Raw genomic sequence first — 20,932 nt, forward strand, 5'->3', positions numbered from 1 at the left:
AAGCAGAGGCTAAAAAGAGGCAGAGGGAGAAGAGGTAGCCTGTGAAATGATCAGACCTTGAGAGATGAGGTCCCCTCAACGCACAGGGCCTTGAAGTAGACATACTCGCAACTTCATCACACCCCCTCCAACACACATGTGGCAATGTTGAAGAAAAAAAAGGATGGGGAGAGCAGTGAGCCCTGTGTTAAAAAGGTAAGAGGAAAGGACCGAATGCAAGCAGAGGATGGATCAGTGTGGCTTCACAGTGGTTTGTAGGAAGATGATGCGCTGGCGTCTGTTTGTGGAGGTTGAGAAGATCAGGTTCTGGCTGATACTGGAAGTGAAAATGAGCAGATAGTAAATTAGTTTGCACTGGGTTTTAACAACTTAAGCATCAAGAAATGGTTTCCCTGCTTGTCTCTGATTGTGGTTGATGTTGTTCTCTGAGATCTTTAATGCTGTGCTAAGGACCTGTCCCTGCCTGTTCAGTAAGGTGCCAGTGCTCCAGCCTGCGTTACACCCATGGGGCACTCATTCCGAAAAGGCCAGATCACTGAGCCGTGAGAAAAGGCAAGATGCAGAAATGAGGAAGGTCAATAATGCTGATGATTTCATGTGTTGATGAAGGACCTCTGGTTACGATGACTCAGATGTTCGTGTTGGTGATTGGACAGCAGCACGGCCCTGTGTCATTTACTGAACGTCTCACACATTGTAAGAAGGAATGAGTGGTTTGAAGACGCCCACGCACACAGTGAATGTCAGAATTTTTGTTTTGTAATTTCTCTTTGAGAAAAACCTGAAAGTATTTTCTAATGTTGTATCCAAGGGCGGCCTTTTTTTTTTTTTCCTACAAGGACAACAATGAAGAATAGAAAACGTAGCACATGAAGAAGTTCTGCTTATTTGATGAATTTGATCTACTTGTGTGTTTCTTGAAGTTTTTGAGCTATTATCCACATGTTGCACTGATAATAAGTAGCTGTGGATAAAAGCGTCAGCTGAATAAACCAAATGAAATGAATGAGAAGTGACGCTCATTCTGCTTCTTTGTATCCAACCTTTTTAAGGCTTTTCACCACCTCCATCAGAGCACTGTGGCATTGGCAAAATCTCTCGCTTCTCAATGCGTGTCTTGACAGAATGAGTCGCTCTGATTTGTGGGCGTCATTCAGCAACTTTTCTCAGTTCAGAGATGAAAAAAAAAGAACACATCATGTTGTTATCAAGCCCCCTGTTGTTTGGTTTTATGGTAGGAATAAGTCAGCTATTCATACTCTTCAATGTTATCAGTACATGAATTATGATTCACCAAGGTGTTTTTAATAGCGGTAAAATTAATAAAGCAACACACAATCGTAAACTGTTGTACCTTGTGTCAGCTGTGTGGCCTTGTCACTGGTTGACAATAGCCTCATTGTTTCCATTATCTTATTTATTTATTTTTTTTAAGTCAGACTGAACCCAAAGCTGTTCTCCTTCATTGGAGACTGCAGTGTACTTGTTCTGTCTCTTCTTCTTTTATCACCATGTATCATGCATTATCATGTATGTATCACAAAATCTGCACTTTGTGTTCTTTTTTTATCTCAAGATTGTTTTGTAGTTGTCCTGTTTGGAAAAGCTGCCCTTACGTAAACCAAACATGAGCAGACTTAAAGAGAAATGTAGTCATTTAAGATGGTTGCATTTCCTCTTAATGGTTGGCTATTGAAGCGTCATCACAACCCTAGATAATGTGTTACGGCCGCACGTGTGCTCATACAACAACTGCACATGTGTAGGTGTACAAAGCCCAGTTGTCAAGCAATTACAAGCAATAGATAACTTGAATGTGTCCACTTGAAAAATCATCATGACAAGAAGAAGTTGTTAAATCGACGTGATCTGCATTAACATAGCTGTAAAGTCTGGATCGAGTGCTGATCTCCGTGCCCTTCTGCTCCCCCTCCACCAGCAGATCCAGTTTGCGGACCAGAAACAGGAGTTCAACAAGCGTCCCTCCAAGATCGGCCGGCGCTCTCTGTCCCGCTCCATCTCCCAGTCCTCCACAGACAGCTACAGCTCAGGTAAACACACACCAGCACACACTCTTCCTGTCACTCATTCTCAGCAGCCCACTATTTACCAGGCATCCCAGCTGACCTGACATGTTTCCATTATGTTTGTTATGACACCAAAGATATAGCAAGTTTTTCACGTGGGAGAAAACTTGGCTCACTTGGTCTGTTTCCGTTGCTTGATTGTATTTTGAGTCCTGCTCGCCTCTGTGCTCTGATACTCACACACTGACACGGTGGTTTGTGTTAAACTGTGGGTCAGTGTTAGAGGATTAGTTGCTGGTGGTCTGCTGGAGAGAGGGTGCGGTAGCTGGTCAGCACTGGGTGTGGTTGTAACTGGACTGAATCACCAGTCTATGTCTGAATGACATAGTCCATCACTTTAAATCCCTTTTCAGTCATTGAATACGTAACATTTCCGGGTTAGGCATGCTGTTAAAATGTGTTCTAACTTGCTCCAGTGCTGAAACTGATTAACAATTTGGTCTATAAATTGCAAGAAAATGGTAAAACTGTTTATTTTCCTTCAGCTCAAGGTGATTATTCAAACTGATTGTTTAATTTGACCATCAATTTCAAATATTATTAAACTTATTTAATTCACTTTCATTTATGGTAAAATAGGCACCAAATCTGAGAAGCTGGAACTATTAAACGTTTGGCATTAGTGCTTAGTATAATTGCAGAAAAGCTTAATCAATTATGAGAATAGTTGCCCCTTCATTTTCTTTGTTAATTGACTGATCGTTCTAGTTGTGACACGTCAGGGAAAAAGGAAGCATTTTTACAAGACAGCAAAACCACTCAGTTGCTGTTCACTCAGTTCTTTTTGAGAGATTCAGAAGCAACTCCATCTCAGACAAATGTGTGCAAGACAAACTGCTAACGAGATAAACAGGGAAGTGTTTTGTCAAGTGATGGGGTGACCTCACCAGGCAACCAAGAGGATGTCCATTTTGGCTATTATTTCATTAGGAGGCACACATAGATTTTATGCAGTCTCGATCCTGTGGCTGAGGCCAGCGGCCGGGGAGAAAGAGACGAGGAGGTAGAAGCAGAGGAGCCCGGGTGGCGCAGCTGGAGGCACAAGGTGCACAGAAGGTTGGATGGAGGCAGTGGAGACTTCAGTGGTTTATTCAGTGGAGGAAATTCAGGAATCTGTGATCACAGCACACAGACACAGGACATTACTCCATTAAAATCTGTCTATAAGCACCCGTAAACTTCACCAAATAACACATTTTATTTGTCTGTTCAAACCAAAGTATAAACATCACAGCCACCACAGTCATGTTTTTATGGGGTGGTTTTACATGCTGGACGGACACAGTGGCTTCTTGTCGCCACTGTGAGGTTGCCAGGCAGTCGGCAGAGCTGCTGCTGACCACAGGACGGCAAATAAGCATTCTGCACTTGCCAAAATGTCAAACTATTCCTTTAACAGGAGGCAAAGACCAGAACAGAGTTCCAGCTTCAGAACTGAGAAGCAGCACAGCATCAAGATGAGAGAGAGCTCTGATCTCAATAATCCTGTTCTCCTTCTTAACCTTTTGCTCTTTTTGTCATCGCCACTCTAAAAGCAGTTTTTGGAAATGATCATATAGTGTTTAAGCTGCTTCGGATTTGAGGGCCCCCCGAATTCCTGCTGTGTGTCACGGTCATTCACGGGGCATGACGCCATTAACATGATGAATTAATCTGTGTGTGTGATACCGCCTGGACAGTCGCTTCTAGTGGCAAAACATGATGGACAAACAGATGGATGGCAGATGGACAAATGGACTTTCAGTCAGTATTAGTGGACGGCTGTAATGGGCCCCTCAGGTCAGCGGTGATGAAAAGGTCTAGTGAGTATTCATCGCTTTTACTGAGAAAAGATGAAAAATTTCGGCCTTTGACTTCCCATCAGCACATCTGTGGGCCGCCACATGTTTTCGTAGGAAAGCATCCGATTGGGGTCAGTTGATATAAGGTCCTTGTGTTTCCTTTTTCCAGGAAAGGAAAATACAGCCTAAAAATGTGTTATTTTATTGTTTAGTTTGTTTTATTGACCTTGAACTGACATAGAGGCCTAGATGTAATCGCGCTGAGCTATGCCATGAAGCACATGCCATGAAGAGGACTGACCCGCACATAAAGAAAAAACCCTCATTGCTTTTTATTCTAATTAATACAGGTGGCATAGACATAACACTTGCTGGCTTAGCAATGTATTAGTACAGGTTCACGTTAGCTCTTGGTTGGGCTTGAAATATAAATATTTACCTAATAGAATAACAATAATAAAAATAATAATTGTATTTATTATCTGGTATTTAATGTTTAAAGGTGTTGCACCTTTAACCCTCATTAGAAGAAGCCTAAAATATAATATACATTAATTACAAAGGGAAGGCATTTCTCTGTATTTTCTAGTATTCATTGTCATGTCATCTCTGTGGTTGAGAAAAATATTCTTAACAACTGTTGCTTCACTTGTGCTAATTACATTTGTAGTCTACAAGAGACGCCACAGTCTTTCCTGCTTGAATCTTCTTTATTTCGTATTTGTATTCTTAAATTCAGCTCTGTGTTGGGTTTGCAGCTTTAAGATCAAAACTGGCACTCGAGTCCCTTTCCAAGGTGAGAGCTGGGTTTGTTCCCAATTCCCCTATAACACACTCGCTTCTCTTTTTCTCTTTTCTTCCTTCCTTCCCTTCACTTTTCTCTCTCCTCAGCGCTTATTCACCTCCCTCCTGCAACCAGATCAGGGCTCATTAAATCACTCTACCTCCCAACAACCTTCCTCTCCAGCCTGAGGCTGTCTGACTGCGACTAAAATAATGAATAATGATCTGGCGGGTTTTTTTTGTTTGTTTTTTTTTTTCATAGATATTGCGATAAGATGACTAAGTCTACGTGTACTTCACATTTTTTATCTGTGCTGTTAACGTCTTAACTATTACTAGCAGCAATTGTAATTTGAGTGCTGTGTGTCATTGCTGTCAATATTAAGCTTGTGTAGCCCTTTTATCCCTCTTTTTGAACCCTCTGTTTTATGCTCTTTTTTTTTTTTCCCATCGCTCCGCCGAGTCGCTGTCTCCTCCCATAATTCCTTCACCAGAGTGCTTCTTATTTCTCTGATAGTTCCCACAGTGCGGAGGACACACTGAACACACCAGAACCTTGGTGTAGATTTTGCTTCCTAATGTGGTGGTCCAGGTCTATTAAGCATAGAGGATAAGTAGATTAATAGAGGAGAAATATGAGTTTCTGCATAAAATTTCCTTTTTGTTTCTTCACTCTGTATCCGACAGTATTATCAGAGTGCAATGTTAGATCTGTGGAGTACTCTCTCAGTGCACAAGAGTTTGCACTAAAATTGTGAATTTGTGATAACGTGTATCGTCTAGTACCAAGACTAAGTATTAGTTTTGAGTTGTGGAATGAGTTAAGTCTCCTTTTTAGCCTGGAAATCATTCTCTTGGTTTTTTTTGGGCAATTCCCCGGAGGAATGTAGAAGATTTTTCCTTTACCAGCACACCGCCTTTGGCTTTGCCCCAGTATCTTTTGCAAATATCAGTACACCCACCCTCATGACCCCTAAGATCTCGTCGGCTCACAGTCTCCCCCACCCTTTCCTCCTGTCAGTACGGATGAAAGATTTCAAAAGAATACGGTACCCTCATGGATTATTACTTTCTTGTTTTTAAGCCTTTCCCCTCCTGGAACAGTACGGCGTGATTTTTAAGTTGAGTATTGTTACAGTGCTGGCAAGGAACCCAGTCTTATCTGGTACTGCTCTGTGGTCATTTAGAGCGGGTGGAGGGAGTATCATTGGCATCGCTTACATGCTCTACACAAGAAGGACGGCACCTGTGTGGTGAGTCAGCCTGAAGCACAGGAACCTCACAGTGCTGGTGCCAGACGTGGAGGCATCTCTTTACTAAGAATGCTGCCGTATGCTGTGGACACCACTGTTTATATCTCACAGAGTGCACGATACCTCGATGACGTCTTTCTTTTCTCTGTGTAAAAACACTTTTGTATTGTGTTTACATTCTACTGCAGCCTTCTACTGGAAAGAGGCTCGAGTGGCTCCTTCAGATGTTGCACACAGCTTTATAATCAATTGAACTCGGTTCCTACCAAAGCCCAATTGCAGGGTTGGGGGGGGGGGAGAACAGGCTTAATTTTACAGTGAAGAAATCAAAGGCACATTTTGTTTGTTCTGCAGTTTGAAAACTTAAAGTTCTGGCTGAGGTAAGGCAAAGCAAACTTGGTTATGTAGAACCATTTAACAGTGCAATTCGAAGTGCTTTGCATAAAACATAAAGGCGTGAAGACAAGATATAAAAACACAAAGCAATATAAAAAGTCACAGACAGGATTTAATGACTAAAACAGTAAAATAGATTAAAATAATATAAGATAAAGTAAGACCGATTAAACCCAGAATAAAAATAGCAGTGCATGATATGAATGAGCAGTCCCAAATTTAATTTGGAAAGGTTTTAAGCCCTGATGCAGCTCTCAGGGTTTCTTGGAGTGTGTTCCAGTTATGTGGTGCCTAAAAACTGAATGCTGCTTCTCCATGTTTAGTTTTCACTCTGGGGACAGAAGTCAGACCTGTCCCACACCTTCTGAGAGGTCTTGATGGTTCGTGACTTAGCAGCTCAAGCTATTTCTGGCTAAATAAAAGGTCTATCGCTGTAGGAACCCTTTCTGTAATGCTGTCAGACACTTTGAATAACAATCTCAGCCTGTCAGTGGCAAAAACGAACAGTCTTAATGGAGCTTCTATTATCTGGCTCTGTTGCCCCATAGGCTGACATTACAGCCATTGTGGCCCGCTTGTTGAAGGCAATCCACTGGACCAATTTCAAAAGTTTTCTTTTGTACATATCAGTCATTTAAAGTCTGAATATATAAAAATAGGGCCCAGGTTTCTTTCACCACTGCTGCGGTGTGCTTCTAAATTATTATTCTTTTATGCGTGTAACTGCAGTTTTCAGAACCTTTGGGAGAACTGATAGGATAAAGTTGTCTTATCAATTGAACTGTTTTTAAATGGATGGAAGGACAATACAGACCGGTGAACTGATTATAGAGGTACTGACAGCTTGTCTCTCATTACATGAGTGGACACATTTTCAGGGGCACTGTAGCTTTGCTCATAAAGCTGTAGTTGGTAGTGGTTGGCTCAATAAGTAATAGCTGCAGCACTGTTGTCTCAACCTAACCATGTTTGTTAAAAACATAAATCTGGGGGCAGACACGGCATTAACTGGAGTGTTAATTTAATACCAGGCTTAACCAGGGCTTCTGTTTTATCAGTGAGGCAGAGGAGGGCGAAGGGAGGAGGAATTAGGAGACTGATCCATGAGCCGGTTGTCAACATGCTGACATTGAGGCTGTAATGTTTTGTCTTTGTGGCGCCGAGGCTACTGTGTGTCAGGATGCATCACCCTAGGCCTGGCTGATGGGTGTCACCAAAAATGGTCCATCAGTACTTTTAACTCCAGATCTGCTTGGATGGAGGCCATCTGCCCTGAAAAGATGCTGTGATCCTGTTCCCTGCCACGTAATGAGTCTGCTGAACCTGTTGGTCCCTCTGTTGACCATCGGCAGCGGTGCATGAAGGCACGAAAAACAAACTGTGGTTCCATTTTACCCGGAAAGTTACACACTTCAATAAACTCCTGCCTTAACATCTCTGATTGCTCTCTGCAAACATAATTATTGAGGGGGAAGCACATGAAGAACAATTTGATTAATTTAGTGTTTTTATGTAGCAGAATATTTTAACTGTTTTACCTCACCGGTAGCACAATCGCCTATAGTGGAGTGAAAGGTGGAATCATCTCTTCATATGAGACTTTTTTCTGTCAGCCAGCACTCGTCATGATACTCCCGTGTCCAAATGTGTTCATGTCCACCTTTGGTCGTCCGCCAGATGTCTAATGTCAGACTTGGCAGAGCTGAGTCCATGAATGTTGCCCCCTGTGGCAGTGTAGTTGCACTTATCTTTAGGTTTAGCAACCAGATTATCCCATGGGCTAGACATCCCATCCATAGCACGTGCTGTCACTGGTTTCATTTCAGTGAGTTTTTGGAAAGTGATCATGAATTAAAAAAAAGTTATGAGAGAAATGGCTGTTCATCAAAATCTAATGTTCACAGGCTCCTAATCTAAACCTCCTTTTAAAGGGTTTGTAGGTTGAGGCAAATCTGAAGAATCCTGTGAAAAACAATAGATAAGTCCCTGACAGACTGTCCGAGGTGTCTTTCAGTTAAAGGGGAGTTTTTCCTGCCACTGTTGCTTAATATGATACCTGATGCTGCTCATGTGGGGATTCTTGAATCCTTAATTTTGAATTCTTGAATCGTTGGGTCTCTCTTAATTAAAGAGTTTGGTCTAGACCTGCTCTTTATGGAAGGCGTCTTGAGATATAACGCTTGTTATGAATTGGCGCTGTATAAATAGAGATTGATACTTTATTATACTTTATTGATCCTGAGGGAAAAGATTGTGCAGCAGCTGCAGTACAAAGCAGAAAAGAGTGCAAATATATAGTATAGAGTACAAATACACAAAATAAACAGTACAACATGAGACTCTCAGTTTTTATATTCGTGTGACATACTGACAATACTGTTGCCTGTGTGCCTGTTTCTCTTTTAGCGGCATCGTACACGGACAGCTCTGACGATGAGACGTCTCCTCGGGACAAACAGCAAAAAAACTCCAAGGGCAACGCAGACTTCTGCATCAAAAACATCAAACAGGCCGACTTTGGACGCAGAGAGATCGAGATCGCTGAGCAAGGTAAACCTTCAGGGGACTTCACCTGCTTACTGTGAAGGGGGGTTAAGGGTTAGTGGTTTAGGGGGTTGATGCAGGTCGGGGGGGGGACAGGTGGACGGGAACGCACTTAGTAGAAGGTGATACCACAAGTGCAGTAATACAAACATACTACATTCATTCAAGTGTGTGTGTGTGCTGGGTGGCCATATGTCCTTTGCCACTTCAAGTGAGAATACCATTTAAGTACCAACACATAGACACACATTATTCATATTATTCCCTAATTGCTTCACAGAACACACAGAGAGCTCAGCTGAACCCTGCAGGCCCCACTGAACACACACACACACACACACACCACTTAGCATCAGTAACTCCTTCAGCTGGATGAGACGATGGATTAGTGATGAAGTATTAGAAGGATTAAATGATATGAGTTCCTCTATCCACTTATGTGTGTTTCCTCCTCTGTCAGAGATGCCAGCCCTGATGGCTCTGAGGAAGCGAGCCCAGGGGGAGAAACCCCTCGCCGGCGCCAAGGTGGTGGGCTGCACCCACATCACTGCCCAGACTGCTGTGAGTAGGAATGCAAAACACACAGTCGCAGCCCAAACATAATACAGTTTTACTCCAAGTCAAATGTGGCCCTCTGGTCTCGTCCCTGCTCCTCAGGTGCTGATGGAGACTCTGTCGGCTTTGGGGGCTCAGTGCAGATGGGCAGCCTGCAACATCTACTCCACCCAGAATGAAGTGGCAGCTGCCCTGGCAGAGGGAGGTGAGACTGTCCTGGGAGTGTGTGTGTGTGTGTGTGTGTGTGTGTGACACACCTGCCCCTTCCTCCTCTCCTGTCTTATAGCATTCAGATTCCCTCTCACTCACACACACACATCTTGCTCTGGATCCTGCAGGTTCATTCTTTTTCTGTTTCACGCTTCCTGTCAGCCAGGCATAAAATGCATCCTGTCTTTGTAGGTTTCAGTGTATTTGCATGGAAGGGTGAGTCAGAGGATGACTTCTGGTGGTGCATCGATCGCTGTGTCAACGTGGAAGGCTGGCAGCCCAACATGGTAGCGCACCTACATTCTAAATAAAACTCATTTAAGCATGGGAAAGTATCTTTTCTTTCTTTTTCCATCCTACAGACGCTGTGTCTGGTACATATTCTGCCCCTTGTTAAGTTCATACTTTGAGGTCCTACTAGAACAGGTTTACATGGTTAAATAATTAAAAGTCACATTACTTTTCACACAGCAGACATGGCTGCGGCAGCTGCTTTCAGCCTCTTTCTATACGCTCCATTTTAGAGGAACAGATCAATCTGCTGCTTTGCTTTGACCTCTTCGTGTTGCCGGGAGCTGGCGTTAGTGAGGAGAAAACAATGACAGACAGTGAAGTGGATTTAGTGGGCGGGGAAAGTCTGTCTGCTGAAGGGTCGGAGGAGGTCACATGTTCAGCAGATCCCCTCATGACATCATAAAGGGAGCCAAATCTAAACGGCATGTTTTCACACACATTTAAACATGGAGAGTAGTTTGGCAGTCTCTAGGCACACTGAGGACATATCTTAAAGTTGAGACGACATTAAGAAGTGTATTTGGCATAATATGGGACCTTTTAACTGACCCTGTAAATGACCTACAAGTTTGAGATTCTCTTTCAAGCATTGCTCGCTCATTCTGTCTCTTTTTCACTCTTTATTTCCCCTCACACAATCTTTCCCTCTTTCTCATTCACTCTGCTCGTCTTTGTCTCCAATTGTCTCTCAGATCCTGGATGATGGTGGAGACCTGACTCACTGGATCTATAAAAAATACCCCAACATGTTCAAGAAGATCAAGGGCATTGTAGAGGAGAGCGTCACCGGTGTGCACAGGTGGGACGCACAGCACGCACACATCCTTGCCATCGCCCCGCTGTCTTCATCAGTGTTTTTGGTGAAATATTACATGGTGTAAACATTTACTTGTCCTTTCTCTCATTTAGAACACAGAGAACTGGTTTTATTTGAGGCAGACTCACGTACACACAGTATTTGATGTGGTAACATCGCCATCTAGTGGTGAAAATGTTACCACCATTAACAGTGTAAAGGGATCACTGATGCAGCATTGCTGTGTTTGTAAGAGTGTTAAGCAGAACGGTAGCATATTTGTTTATTACTTAATGGTAAATAACCTTAATAGTAAACATAAAAATTATTTATTTTGTTGTATCTTACTGTGTCACTGAGTCTAGCTTACATCTTTTTCATACATCTGTTTAAATGTGTGTGTGTTTCGTGTGTGTAGGTTGTACCAGCTGTCCAAGGCAGGGAAGCTGTGCGTTCCAGCCATGAACGTCAACGACTCCGTCACCAAGCAGAAGTTTGACAACCTCTACTGCTGCAGGGAGTCCATCCTCGACGGGTATGAAACCGGCTCCTGTTTAACCTTATTAGGGATTATGTTCGCTGCTCGAGCATTTAGTGTTGCTGGGTAATTACACCCACCTCTTCTGCTCTCCGCTCCAAACAGTCTGAATAAATATTAGGCTGCCACTGAAATGATTGTGTTTTTGTCCTTAGCCTGAAGAGGACCACTGATGTCATGTTTGGAGGCAAACAGGTGGTGGTGTGTGGATATGGAGAGGTATGGAGGACTTTTTTTTGTTTTTGTTTTTCTCCTTCTCATACAGGCTCATACACTGTGCTTGTTTACTGGAAGCCCTAAACGTTAGACCTCTGCTCTCCTGAAATACAGTTCAGGTGTAATTATATCTAATCCATAACGTAGGATAAGTAAAATACTTGTTTCCACAGTTCAGAAAGTATTGATTTCTTTAGGATGAAGCAGTGTAATAGGCGGGATAATGTACAGCAAGCGGCAGCACGTGTACATTAGAGTGCTCTGCTTTTAAATGGAAATCTACTCAATCTACACAACATTAAAGCTTGTTTCCTTGATGCCGGGAGTTTGTCTACTGTACTGCGTGATAACATCCCCGTGTGTCATCCTCAGGTGGGAAAAGGCTGCTGCGCCGCCCTCAAAGCCATGGGCTCCATTGTCTACGTCACAGAGATCGACCCCATCTGTGCCTTGCAGGCCTGGTAAGACCCGGCTTGTCGAGTTTCTTGCGGCTCACCGCTGTGGTTGACGTCACATTAGTCTTACGTTCTTTACCATCTCTTTCCCGCTCGCAGCATGGACGGCTTCAGGCTGGTGAAACTGAACGAGGTCATCAGACAAGTGGACATCGTCATCACCTGCACAGGTCGGTCCAGCCGCCGTGCGTCTCTCTGATCATTGCATTGCTGAGTAATGAGCTCACAGCAGCTGTACAGGAATTTGTTTTAGGTGGATTATGTTCAGGCACAAAAGCCAAAAGGACAGACAGTCTTCCTATTCTGTTACGGTCCGTTCAGGATGACTGGACAGATATTCAGTCGTTCTCATCGGTGTGTAACGGTTACCAATCAGGTTCTCAGCTCAGCAGCCAGGGAGTCGTCCTGAACACTTAATTGGAGCAGAGAATTACTTGTCTCTCTGCTTCATTACCTAATGCTGCTGGCAGGCCGAAAGCAGAGGGCTCTCTTAAGAGTGACTATAATTGAACAGAAAAGATAATAAGAGGATAATAAGGTAGAAGAAGGCGTAAGATGTTCCTAATGAAGTTATAAAAGTGCTGTAAAATAAATAAAACAGGACAAGCAGCAGCTCTAATGAGGTCATGTTCTAGTTGCTCTGTTTAGGTCTATTTGTTAGAACACTTGCAGCAATTTTCAGAAAGCTTGTTGCAAGGTTATTATAGTTATTTAAAACTAAAACTAGGTGTGAGGTTTTGTTTACAGAAATAAATAAAATCTAGACTACAAAGCAAAACCTAACTGAAACTATTGTGTACTTATAAAACTAACTAAAATAAAATATATATAGGAAATGTCTTTAGTTTTAGTCTTTGTCACTTTAGTCACATTGACTGAGACTGACGGACTGGGATCATGTCTACATGACTGGGATCATGTCTACATTCACAAAGCATTGGGTTTATGTCGTAATAGCAAGTCTGAACTTCTTAGTTCTTACCCCTGACAAACACCCCCCATAGTATGAGCAAACCCACCCTGGAGACGAACTGAAACTAAAAATGGATGAAAAATGACTGATAACTCTGAATCGTACGCTGATAACGTTGCTGCAGTGAAGTAAGGAAGTCGGTCTTCCTCTCTGCTGAGCTGTTTAAGTTTTGATCAAAAACTGCTGCTGCAAGTCCTGTTAGAGACGTGTGATGAAAGATGCACCTCGCAGACAGACACTAAATCACATTTTCAACCTTAATTAACAGAGTTAAATGGTTAGAGGTAATTAAATGTACAGTATCAACCCAGTTTTACAGAAATGGATACAGTTCCTAGATTAGTCCCCTTTTCAACATGTAACAAAGAAAAAGAGACCAAATCAAATGACCTTTCTCACTGTTGTGCTTTTGTCCTTGTCTGTCTTTCTCCTTCTCGTTTCTCTTCCTCCATCAGGCAATAAGAACGTGGTGGTGAGAGAGTACCTCGACCGCATGAAGAACGGCTGCATTGTCTGCAACATGGGACACTCCAACACCGAGATCGACGTGGTCAGTTATCAACTTTCACAAACTTGTCGAGTAACATAAATGATGTTTAAACACACGCTACTGGCCTGGCTCAGATCCAACACGTTTGACAGCAGATTGGTCAACATGCAATAAAACAAGCTAAGAGACACGATGGAAGACCTGTCAAGAATTGTCAAGAACATGTAGAAGAACTTGGGCAGCGATCATTGAATGTTGTCATGGTAACGGACAGGTCAGATTGAGCCATAAAATGCTGTCGTGCTCAGAATGAGATGAGTAGACTTAAATAAGCCATCAAACTTTAACAATGTGTGTAAAACCAAAGTAAAGCTTTTTTTTTCTCTACTGGCTTTACTGTTTTGACCTTTGAGGATCCCTTAATGAAGGTTATGATCCCGCTGCTTTATGGAATTTGTTTTTCTGAAGTAAGCAAGTAAGTTGCATCACATAAATTAATAGCAACAAAGGTAAAGGTCCCGGTGCACTGATTGTGTTCTCTTGACCTTAAAACGGCCAAACAGGCTCCAGGAACAGCAACAGAGAGGAATGGAAGGATTTATTTGAGTAGTAAATTACAGAAGTAGTTCAGACTCGAGAGGAAGCTGTGATTCACTTCTTAAAGTACTTCAGTTGTGGAAAAGACCAAGCGCACTGAGTCAAATGTTGGCTAATGATGGTAGATGGGTGACAGTAATATGAAGTGGAAATATTCCACCAGTGATGAATAATTGCTGATGCTGATGTTTTGTGCGTCCCGTAGGCAAGCCTGCGGACTCCTGAACTCACATGGGAGAGGGTGCGTTCTCAGGTGGACCATGTCATCTGGCCTGACGGCAAGAGGATAGTGCTGCTGGCTGAGGTACACACACAATCTTACCCAGAGGACTTTGACAGGCCGTGTTAGTATAAGTACCTCAAATTCCTACTTGGATATTGAGATTATTATGTAGTTACAGAGATGTTAACCAACAAAGTGAGGACATTTCAACGTCAAAGGATCATTTAAGTTTAATGGTGGGTTTCCACCAAACACGAAGCAAATGTTTGTCTTGTCAGATTGTTTTTATTTATTCGCACTACTCTCACCAGTAAACACAGTGATGTGAGAGCTGGAGCTAACGCTGGTGCTAACTTGCTTTATAGAAAAGTACAACTGAAAGCTAGATTCAAGTAACAGATGCACATTTTCAGAATTTAACAGGTAGTTCGACTTTCTCGCTGGCTTTTCTCCAGCCCTCTCCTCTTCTTTGTCCGCTCTATGTAGCATTGCAAGTGGTATCATTAAGCTCCAGGTGCCTGCAGACTCTGTCTGTGCTGCTACATGTTTGCTTCACTGACAGGAGAGCCTGTCGGCGCTGAGATTCCCCTCCAGGATACATTCACTGAAGCTGTCTCTGCGGGGAACCAGAGCTCTCTGACAGGCGTGTTTTTCGCTTTTAAAAAAAATCACAAATTCGCATGATTTGAGTCTCTCGCTTCGCCCTCCGCAATTTTCCATCTTCTCGCGTCTATTTGCGTGTTTGCATTGACTTTGTATGTTATTTGCTCGTGTGAAAAACTTTTGAAACACACAATAAGAGTTTGTTTTATGGTCAAGGATAGAATTAGGTTTAAGGTTAGGGTAATGGGTGGGGTTAGGCATTTAGTTGTGATGGTTAAGATCAGGCAAAGGGCCTTGGGAGTCCCTTAAGTCATCGTTAGTCCTCACAAAGATAGAAGCACCAGTTTGTGTGTGTGTTAGAAGCCATGACAGAATGAGAGCAGCCTGACGGGGCCAGACAGACAACCTGCCAGCCCATCGGTGCCTGTTGTCTCTCAAACCTGCTGAAGATTAAACAGCAGCAAACCACATCAGTAGATTGGCTCCTCCATCCTCACCTCTCCTGCCTCGGCTATCACTCTCTGTTCCAGCGGAACTGATTAAAAAAAAAAATAATAGACACACTCGAAAAATGGGATGTATTTAAAGAATTACTACATCATTCTGTATTTCTGAAGAGAGTTAGATAGCTGGTTTTCTTTAAAAGAAGAGCTATTTTTTAATACTCTTTGTTGTACAGTGTAACTCTGTACACTCATGCGTTTATTTACTTATTCAAATTCTGGAAAGCACACATCATCTTATGAGTATTGGAGTGACGGACTAATTGAAGGTTCGTGTTTCGATGAGTCGTGTTTCTGTTCCCCCTCCTCTTCGCCGCACAGTGTTTCAGTTTTACATACTAACTACCTAATTTTCTGCAACACTTGGGATCCCTCACTGCAATGCAGACAGCAGCGACAGTCACAAACACAATTAGAGAAGACAAATGGTTGGAGATGAGTTTTAAATGTTTGGATTTCATTACGTGGGACCTGACATTTCTCTTTTCTGAGACATGTCATCACACCCAGACTGCACATCCTGACACTTGGTTCTCTCAGCCCTAAAAAGTTAAATGTACTCTTACCTTGTATTGCATTCTGTCCCTCTACAGGGTCGACTGCTGAACCTCAGCTGTTCCACTGTGCCCACGTTTGTGCTCTCCATCACCGCCACCACCCAGGTAAAACCCAGACCTACTTCTCTCTCATTTACTTTATTGCACATGGTTAGCTTTGTATTTTGCATTCCGTGCATTGCCCTCACTTTGTCTCTGTTTATCACTGATAAAGACGTGAAACAAGACGTTGTGTGTATGTGAGTAACGCTCGTGTGTCTCTGCCCAGGCACTGGCTCTGATAGAGCTGTACAATGCCCCAGAGGGACGCTACAAACAGGACGTTTACCTGCTGCCCAAGAAGATGGGTAAGATTTTTTTTGTTCATTTCAGAATGTGTCAGTGGAGTAAAACGTGAGCAATGACATGAAACTGACATAATAGAAATATTAATGCCTATTGCATAATAACAACACATTTTATTTATAGAGCACTTTTCTAGAAACCATAAAGACACTTTACAAAAGGTTAAAAATACAGAACAGTCAACATTAATTACACATTAAAAGCAGTTCAGAAGAGGCGAGTTTAAGACACCACAGTGGGATATGAGGCCAGGGAGAGGAAAAAATAACATTGTTTGGTACTTAAGTAGCTACCAAGCAAAGAGATGAACAGGAAGTGATTACAGAGTTTGGTTTTGCGCCTGCAGGCACATTGCATTTATCTCCATAGACAACACAGTCTGTCTCATCTGTTCAGACCAGAGACGTCTCCCTGGATAGCGCATCGTTCACAGTAGACTGAGTCCTGTGTGTCTGTGCACATATGTGTGCGTGCATACAGCCCACAGCATTTCGTTTCTTAGCTTATCCTCAGAGCGTGAGGGCAGAGCACATAACATGGTAAAGAAAAACATGGAGCCGAATGTAGGTCACCCTGTCGGTGACGGGGGCTTCTACAACTGCACACACTGACAGAGGGATGATGGAGACAGAGAGAGAGAGAGAGGATGAAAGGAAGGGCTGAGGAGAGGAAAGCAGATTGGGACAAAGAGGAGGAAGACAGAAGAGACATGGAGAGACAGCACATCTAAGAGCCTCCCTGCTATTTCTCTTCCTGTCTCTCATCTGAACACACTCTCTCACACAGCCACAGATGCCTGGTGAATGGTAACATGCTCTTCCTCTCTCCTTCCCCCCCCAGATGAGTATGTGGCCAGCCTACATCTCCCCACGTTTGATGCACATCTTACAGAGCTGAGCGATGAGCAGGCCAAGTATCTGGGGTTGAACAAGAACGGGCCCTTTAAGCCAAACTACTATAGGTATGAAAACCAATTTAAGTCCAGTTTTCAACACTTGTAAGTGAAGAATAACTTACAATATGAGATCCAGATGAGATCTGTAATGGGTTGTTTGTTGAGAACTGTACAGCTTTGAGTGGTAACTACAACCTGAAAGTGAGAATGACTGAATGCGACACATTACAGGATAGCTCCAGTATTTTTAAAGCTGGGCCCTGTTATTTCCATATTTTGGGTTTGAAATGACTGCTAAGTACAAACACTTTTGTAATGGGTCCAGAGGATTGCCTCTGCTGGCAGCTGATCAAAGTACCTCCACTAAAAGTGCTTGTTTTTGCCACTTACAGGCTCAGACTGTTATTCAAAGTGTCTGCAACATCATCACAGAAATAGTTATATCTCTCGGTTCAAAGCCACCAGACTCCATTGACAAAAACAGTAATTTTATATGGACGTTTCCGATCTGCTGCTGTCTCAATGAGTTAGTTCTTATTTAGCACAGTATTTGTGTGAGTTTGAATAGCACAATCCAACTTGCTGTTTCTGGTCAGACAATAAAGGATCTTACAGGTCTATCTCTGTAGGGAGTGATGTTGGCAGACACTTCGAATAACAATCTGTCTCTCAGATTGACAGCCAAGTGTCACTCTGGCTTTTAGTCAAGTTACTCCAGGGCAAGGGTGGAAGTAAGGAATTACATTTACTCTTTTTTTTTTTCTAGTACTCTTTCCAACCCTGATTAAGTGTTTAACATTAATTAGCTACAGTTGTCTAAACGAGAAGCCTGCTACCTGAATAATTTATATATTACCCTTTGCTAATGAGAGACTGAGGAGAGACACTAGACAGGTTTGTTTGCCTTGGAGCTTACAGGAGTGAACTCTGTTTGTTTATCTGTGTCCACTGAGCAACACGCCAAATCCCTTAATGGCTTTTTATAGCCATGCATAGTGTCTCCTGTCAGTCAGCCCGTCCACTACTTTGGTCCAGACTGAAAGAGCTCTGCAAACATTCTCATGAAGGTTTCTAAAGACATTCATTCCTCATGACTTTGGGGATTTTGTTTTTTTCTGTAGTGCCACCTTGAGGTTAATATTTGTGGATTCAAAAGAAATGTCTCAACAATTGGATGGATTGTTATGAAATCTGGCATTACTTGGTGATTTTTCCCTCTAGTGCCATCATCTGGTCAAATTTACAATTGGTCCAATCCTTGTTTTATAACCAAATACCTGTAAACTTTATTTTCAGCAGCCTCAGCGGTGCTTTGTGTTGAGTTCTAATTAGCAAAAGATAGCGTGCAAATAAAATGGTGAACATGGTCAACATAATACCTGCTTAACATCAGCATGGTGGCATTGTTGCTGTGAGCCCCATGGATGTATTATCAGAAGGGGATACGGGGCCGCCGCTCAGCCTTGCTTCCAATTTCTGCTTTTAGTCATGGTGGTTAATTTTTGTAAAACTTTTTCAAAGCCCAGAAAAGACTTCTGAATAATATCACCACTATGGTACAAGCCATTCACTAGCAGCTGGACCAGAGGCATGATGGGATTGACACTACTGCACATATTTAGTGGGCCACATAACCCAAAACCTAACCTGGAAGGCAGAAACTTTTATTGATATGTGCCAGACAAGCATTTCTTATTGAAGTGAAGAGGTGTAATTTTCAGTCCAGCTCTTATGATACGTTCATGATTGGTATTTAGCTTAAAGCACAACCACACAGAGCCGCTAACACGGCCGTACACTGTTACAGCGACTATCATCCTAACGTCCTTGCTCTGTCTTTTTCCCCTAAAGGTATTAAACCAGTGTTGGTGTTGGACTGAAGAAATGCTAATACTCCATGAATGGCACAGACTCCTAGAGAGGAGGAGGAGGAGGACAGAAGGAAAGACAGACAGAACAGTCAACACGCCTGCTTTATATTCAGGGGAGGGGGGGGGGAGGGGAGGAGAGGAGCTCTGACTGAGCCCGAGAGGGAAAAGGGGTGCAGAGGGGCATGGCTTTCTCTGCGCTTATGGCAGTCATTTTATTTATTCATGCTCGACAACAATAACAATAACTCTAACTCTGCCATTCGCCGTTAGCTAGCTCCCCGACGTCTGCTCCTGGGAGACGTTTTACTTCCCTTCCACTCGTCATTTCACCATCATTATCTCTCTCTTTAGACGCTCATTTGTGTGTCAGGTTGTATGTAAACCCTCCATCCTTCCTTCCCATTGCCAGATCTTTTATTGTTTAACGATTAAAGAAGAAATTATTGATGCTAAAAAGATATATACTATAAAAAAAAAAACTTGATTAAAAAAAAAATCTGTGTGAATGAAGATGACCTTTGAAGATTTAGTGACGGACACTTTTTCCTGTCCTTTTTTTTGTTGTTGTTGTCTTTTCTTTTCTACCTGTGATTCTGTTCTTGTTTTTTCTCTTGTGTAATACTGCGAGGGCGGGGTTAGACCTAGTGGGAGGGTGTTAGGCGGGATCTCAGGGTCCAATCATATCATGTCTTTTATTTGATCGTTTCATTGAGATTCAACATTGTGTCTGTTTTTAAACCATTTTTTTTTATCCGTTCTGTCCCTTCAGATCAGCCTGTAGTTTGTCATAACTTTTCTTTGTTTATAAGTATGACTGGACGGTGACTGGTTCTTCTCACCTGTCACTCAAAGCCACAGTGAAACCATCTCATTGGCTGCTTCTTGTGGCGCCAGTGTTGAAGTAATGAAAAGTATTTCGGGCTAATGAGAGCTAACCTATTCATGTAGTCTTTCCCTGACTATACTGTATTAGAAGCATGGCAGGTTGTCTGATCATTACACGGGGTATACTGTATATTTAGATATTTATATTGAAATTAAGATTTTTCTATCTTTCTCTCTCCTGCACCATCTAATATCATTACTTTTCGGGAAAAAATCAACATGTCAAAGATAAGCAATTAAATGTTCTAATGATAGTGTAATAAATATACTTAAACCCTCATCCTGAGTACTGTGACAGAAAATACTTACAGAAATACCAAATGACCGGTACTTAAACAGATATCTTCAATCAGGTCCTCAATGAAAAGTATGGTGCTGTTAAGATGTACTGTAGTTACCATACACACCACCACTCATTGGTACTCACACACAGATGTAGAGGAAAAGGGTTCAGCTTGAAAAACAAAATCTGGGATCTGACTTCTACCATGTTTTATCTTTCCAAGAAACATTTACCATCTCTTCAAGGGATTTTTCATCTTTTTTTTTTTTTTAAAGATTTCCAAATTTGCTGTCCCTGATGTATTTTAGTTTCTTCTGCCCCACCTAAAAGGCTTAGTTTCTACCGCTCTAATGAGCTGCACAGTCGTCATCCTCAGCCGCTCATCTCCAGCTGACCTGACGGTGGAAATTAGGAAGTCCTGACAGTCATTTCACCTGACAGCCGAGTGCACCCTGCCGCTATACCGGCTCTGCACCTGATCCAATCAGATTCTCTGCTAACCTGCTGGAAGTGGCTGCCAGCTCTGTTATCACACAGAGAAATCAAATGCTTAAACACACTTGCATGCGGTAGCTCGTTATCCAGGTCTGACGAGTTACTTTGCCGTATACGGAAAATGCATTTTACCAGTTTACACCTTTTGAACAGGAAGAAATGGCACAAAAATCTTTGTTCACCAGGTGAAGAAATACTTCTGTGCACTGAAAATACATGTATGACTACACCTTTCATGCAATTTTGTTCTTCTGTGACATCAGTAATATCGTCACTGTGCATAATGTTTGATACCAGGAGTAGG

At 42.5% G+C, this 20,932-nt stretch overlaps 1 protein-coding gene across 1 annotated transcript in view; it reads left to right on the top strand.

Moving 5' to 3' along the window:
* The window catches only part of ahcyl2b (adenosylhomocysteinase like 2b), a 42,680-nt gene extending 22,512 nt beyond the window's left edge, over positions 1-20,168 (top strand). Inside the window, exons 2-17 of the mRNA XM_070853596.1 lie at positions 1,943-2,051; positions 8,707-8,850; positions 9,305-9,405; positions 9,502-9,604; positions 9,802-9,896; positions 10,596-10,702; positions 11,118-11,234; positions 11,393-11,456; positions 11,826-11,914; positions 12,008-12,078; positions 13,337-13,431; positions 14,174-14,272; positions 15,891-15,959; positions 16,123-16,201; positions 17,040-17,160; positions 18,946-20,168. Coding sequence (XP_070709697.1) covers positions 1,943-2,051; positions 8,707-8,850; positions 9,305-9,405; positions 9,502-9,604; positions 9,802-9,896; positions 10,596-10,702; positions 11,118-11,234; positions 11,393-11,456; positions 11,826-11,914; positions 12,008-12,078; positions 13,337-13,431; positions 14,174-14,272; positions 15,891-15,959; positions 16,123-16,201; positions 17,040-17,160; positions 18,946-18,952 — 1,470 coding nt within the window. The 3' untranslated portion in view covers positions 18,953-20,168. The remainder of the gene's footprint in view (positions 1-1,942; positions 2,052-8,706; positions 8,851-9,304; positions 9,406-9,501; positions 9,605-9,801; positions 9,897-10,595; positions 10,703-11,117; positions 11,235-11,392; positions 11,457-11,825; positions 11,915-12,007; positions 12,079-13,336; positions 13,432-14,173; positions 14,273-15,890; positions 15,960-16,122; positions 16,202-17,039; positions 17,161-18,945) is intronic.
* Positions 20,169-20,932: the final 764 nt, after the last annotated feature.

The sequence above is a fragment of the Pempheris klunzingeri genome, chromosome 22 (assembly GCF_042242105.1).
Source record: "Pempheris klunzingeri isolate RE-2024b chromosome 22, fPemKlu1.hap1, whole genome shotgun sequence".
Classification (NCBI taxonomy): domain Eukaryota; kingdom Metazoa; phylum Chordata; class Actinopteri; order Acropomatiformes; family Pempheridae; genus Pempheris; species Pempheris klunzingeri.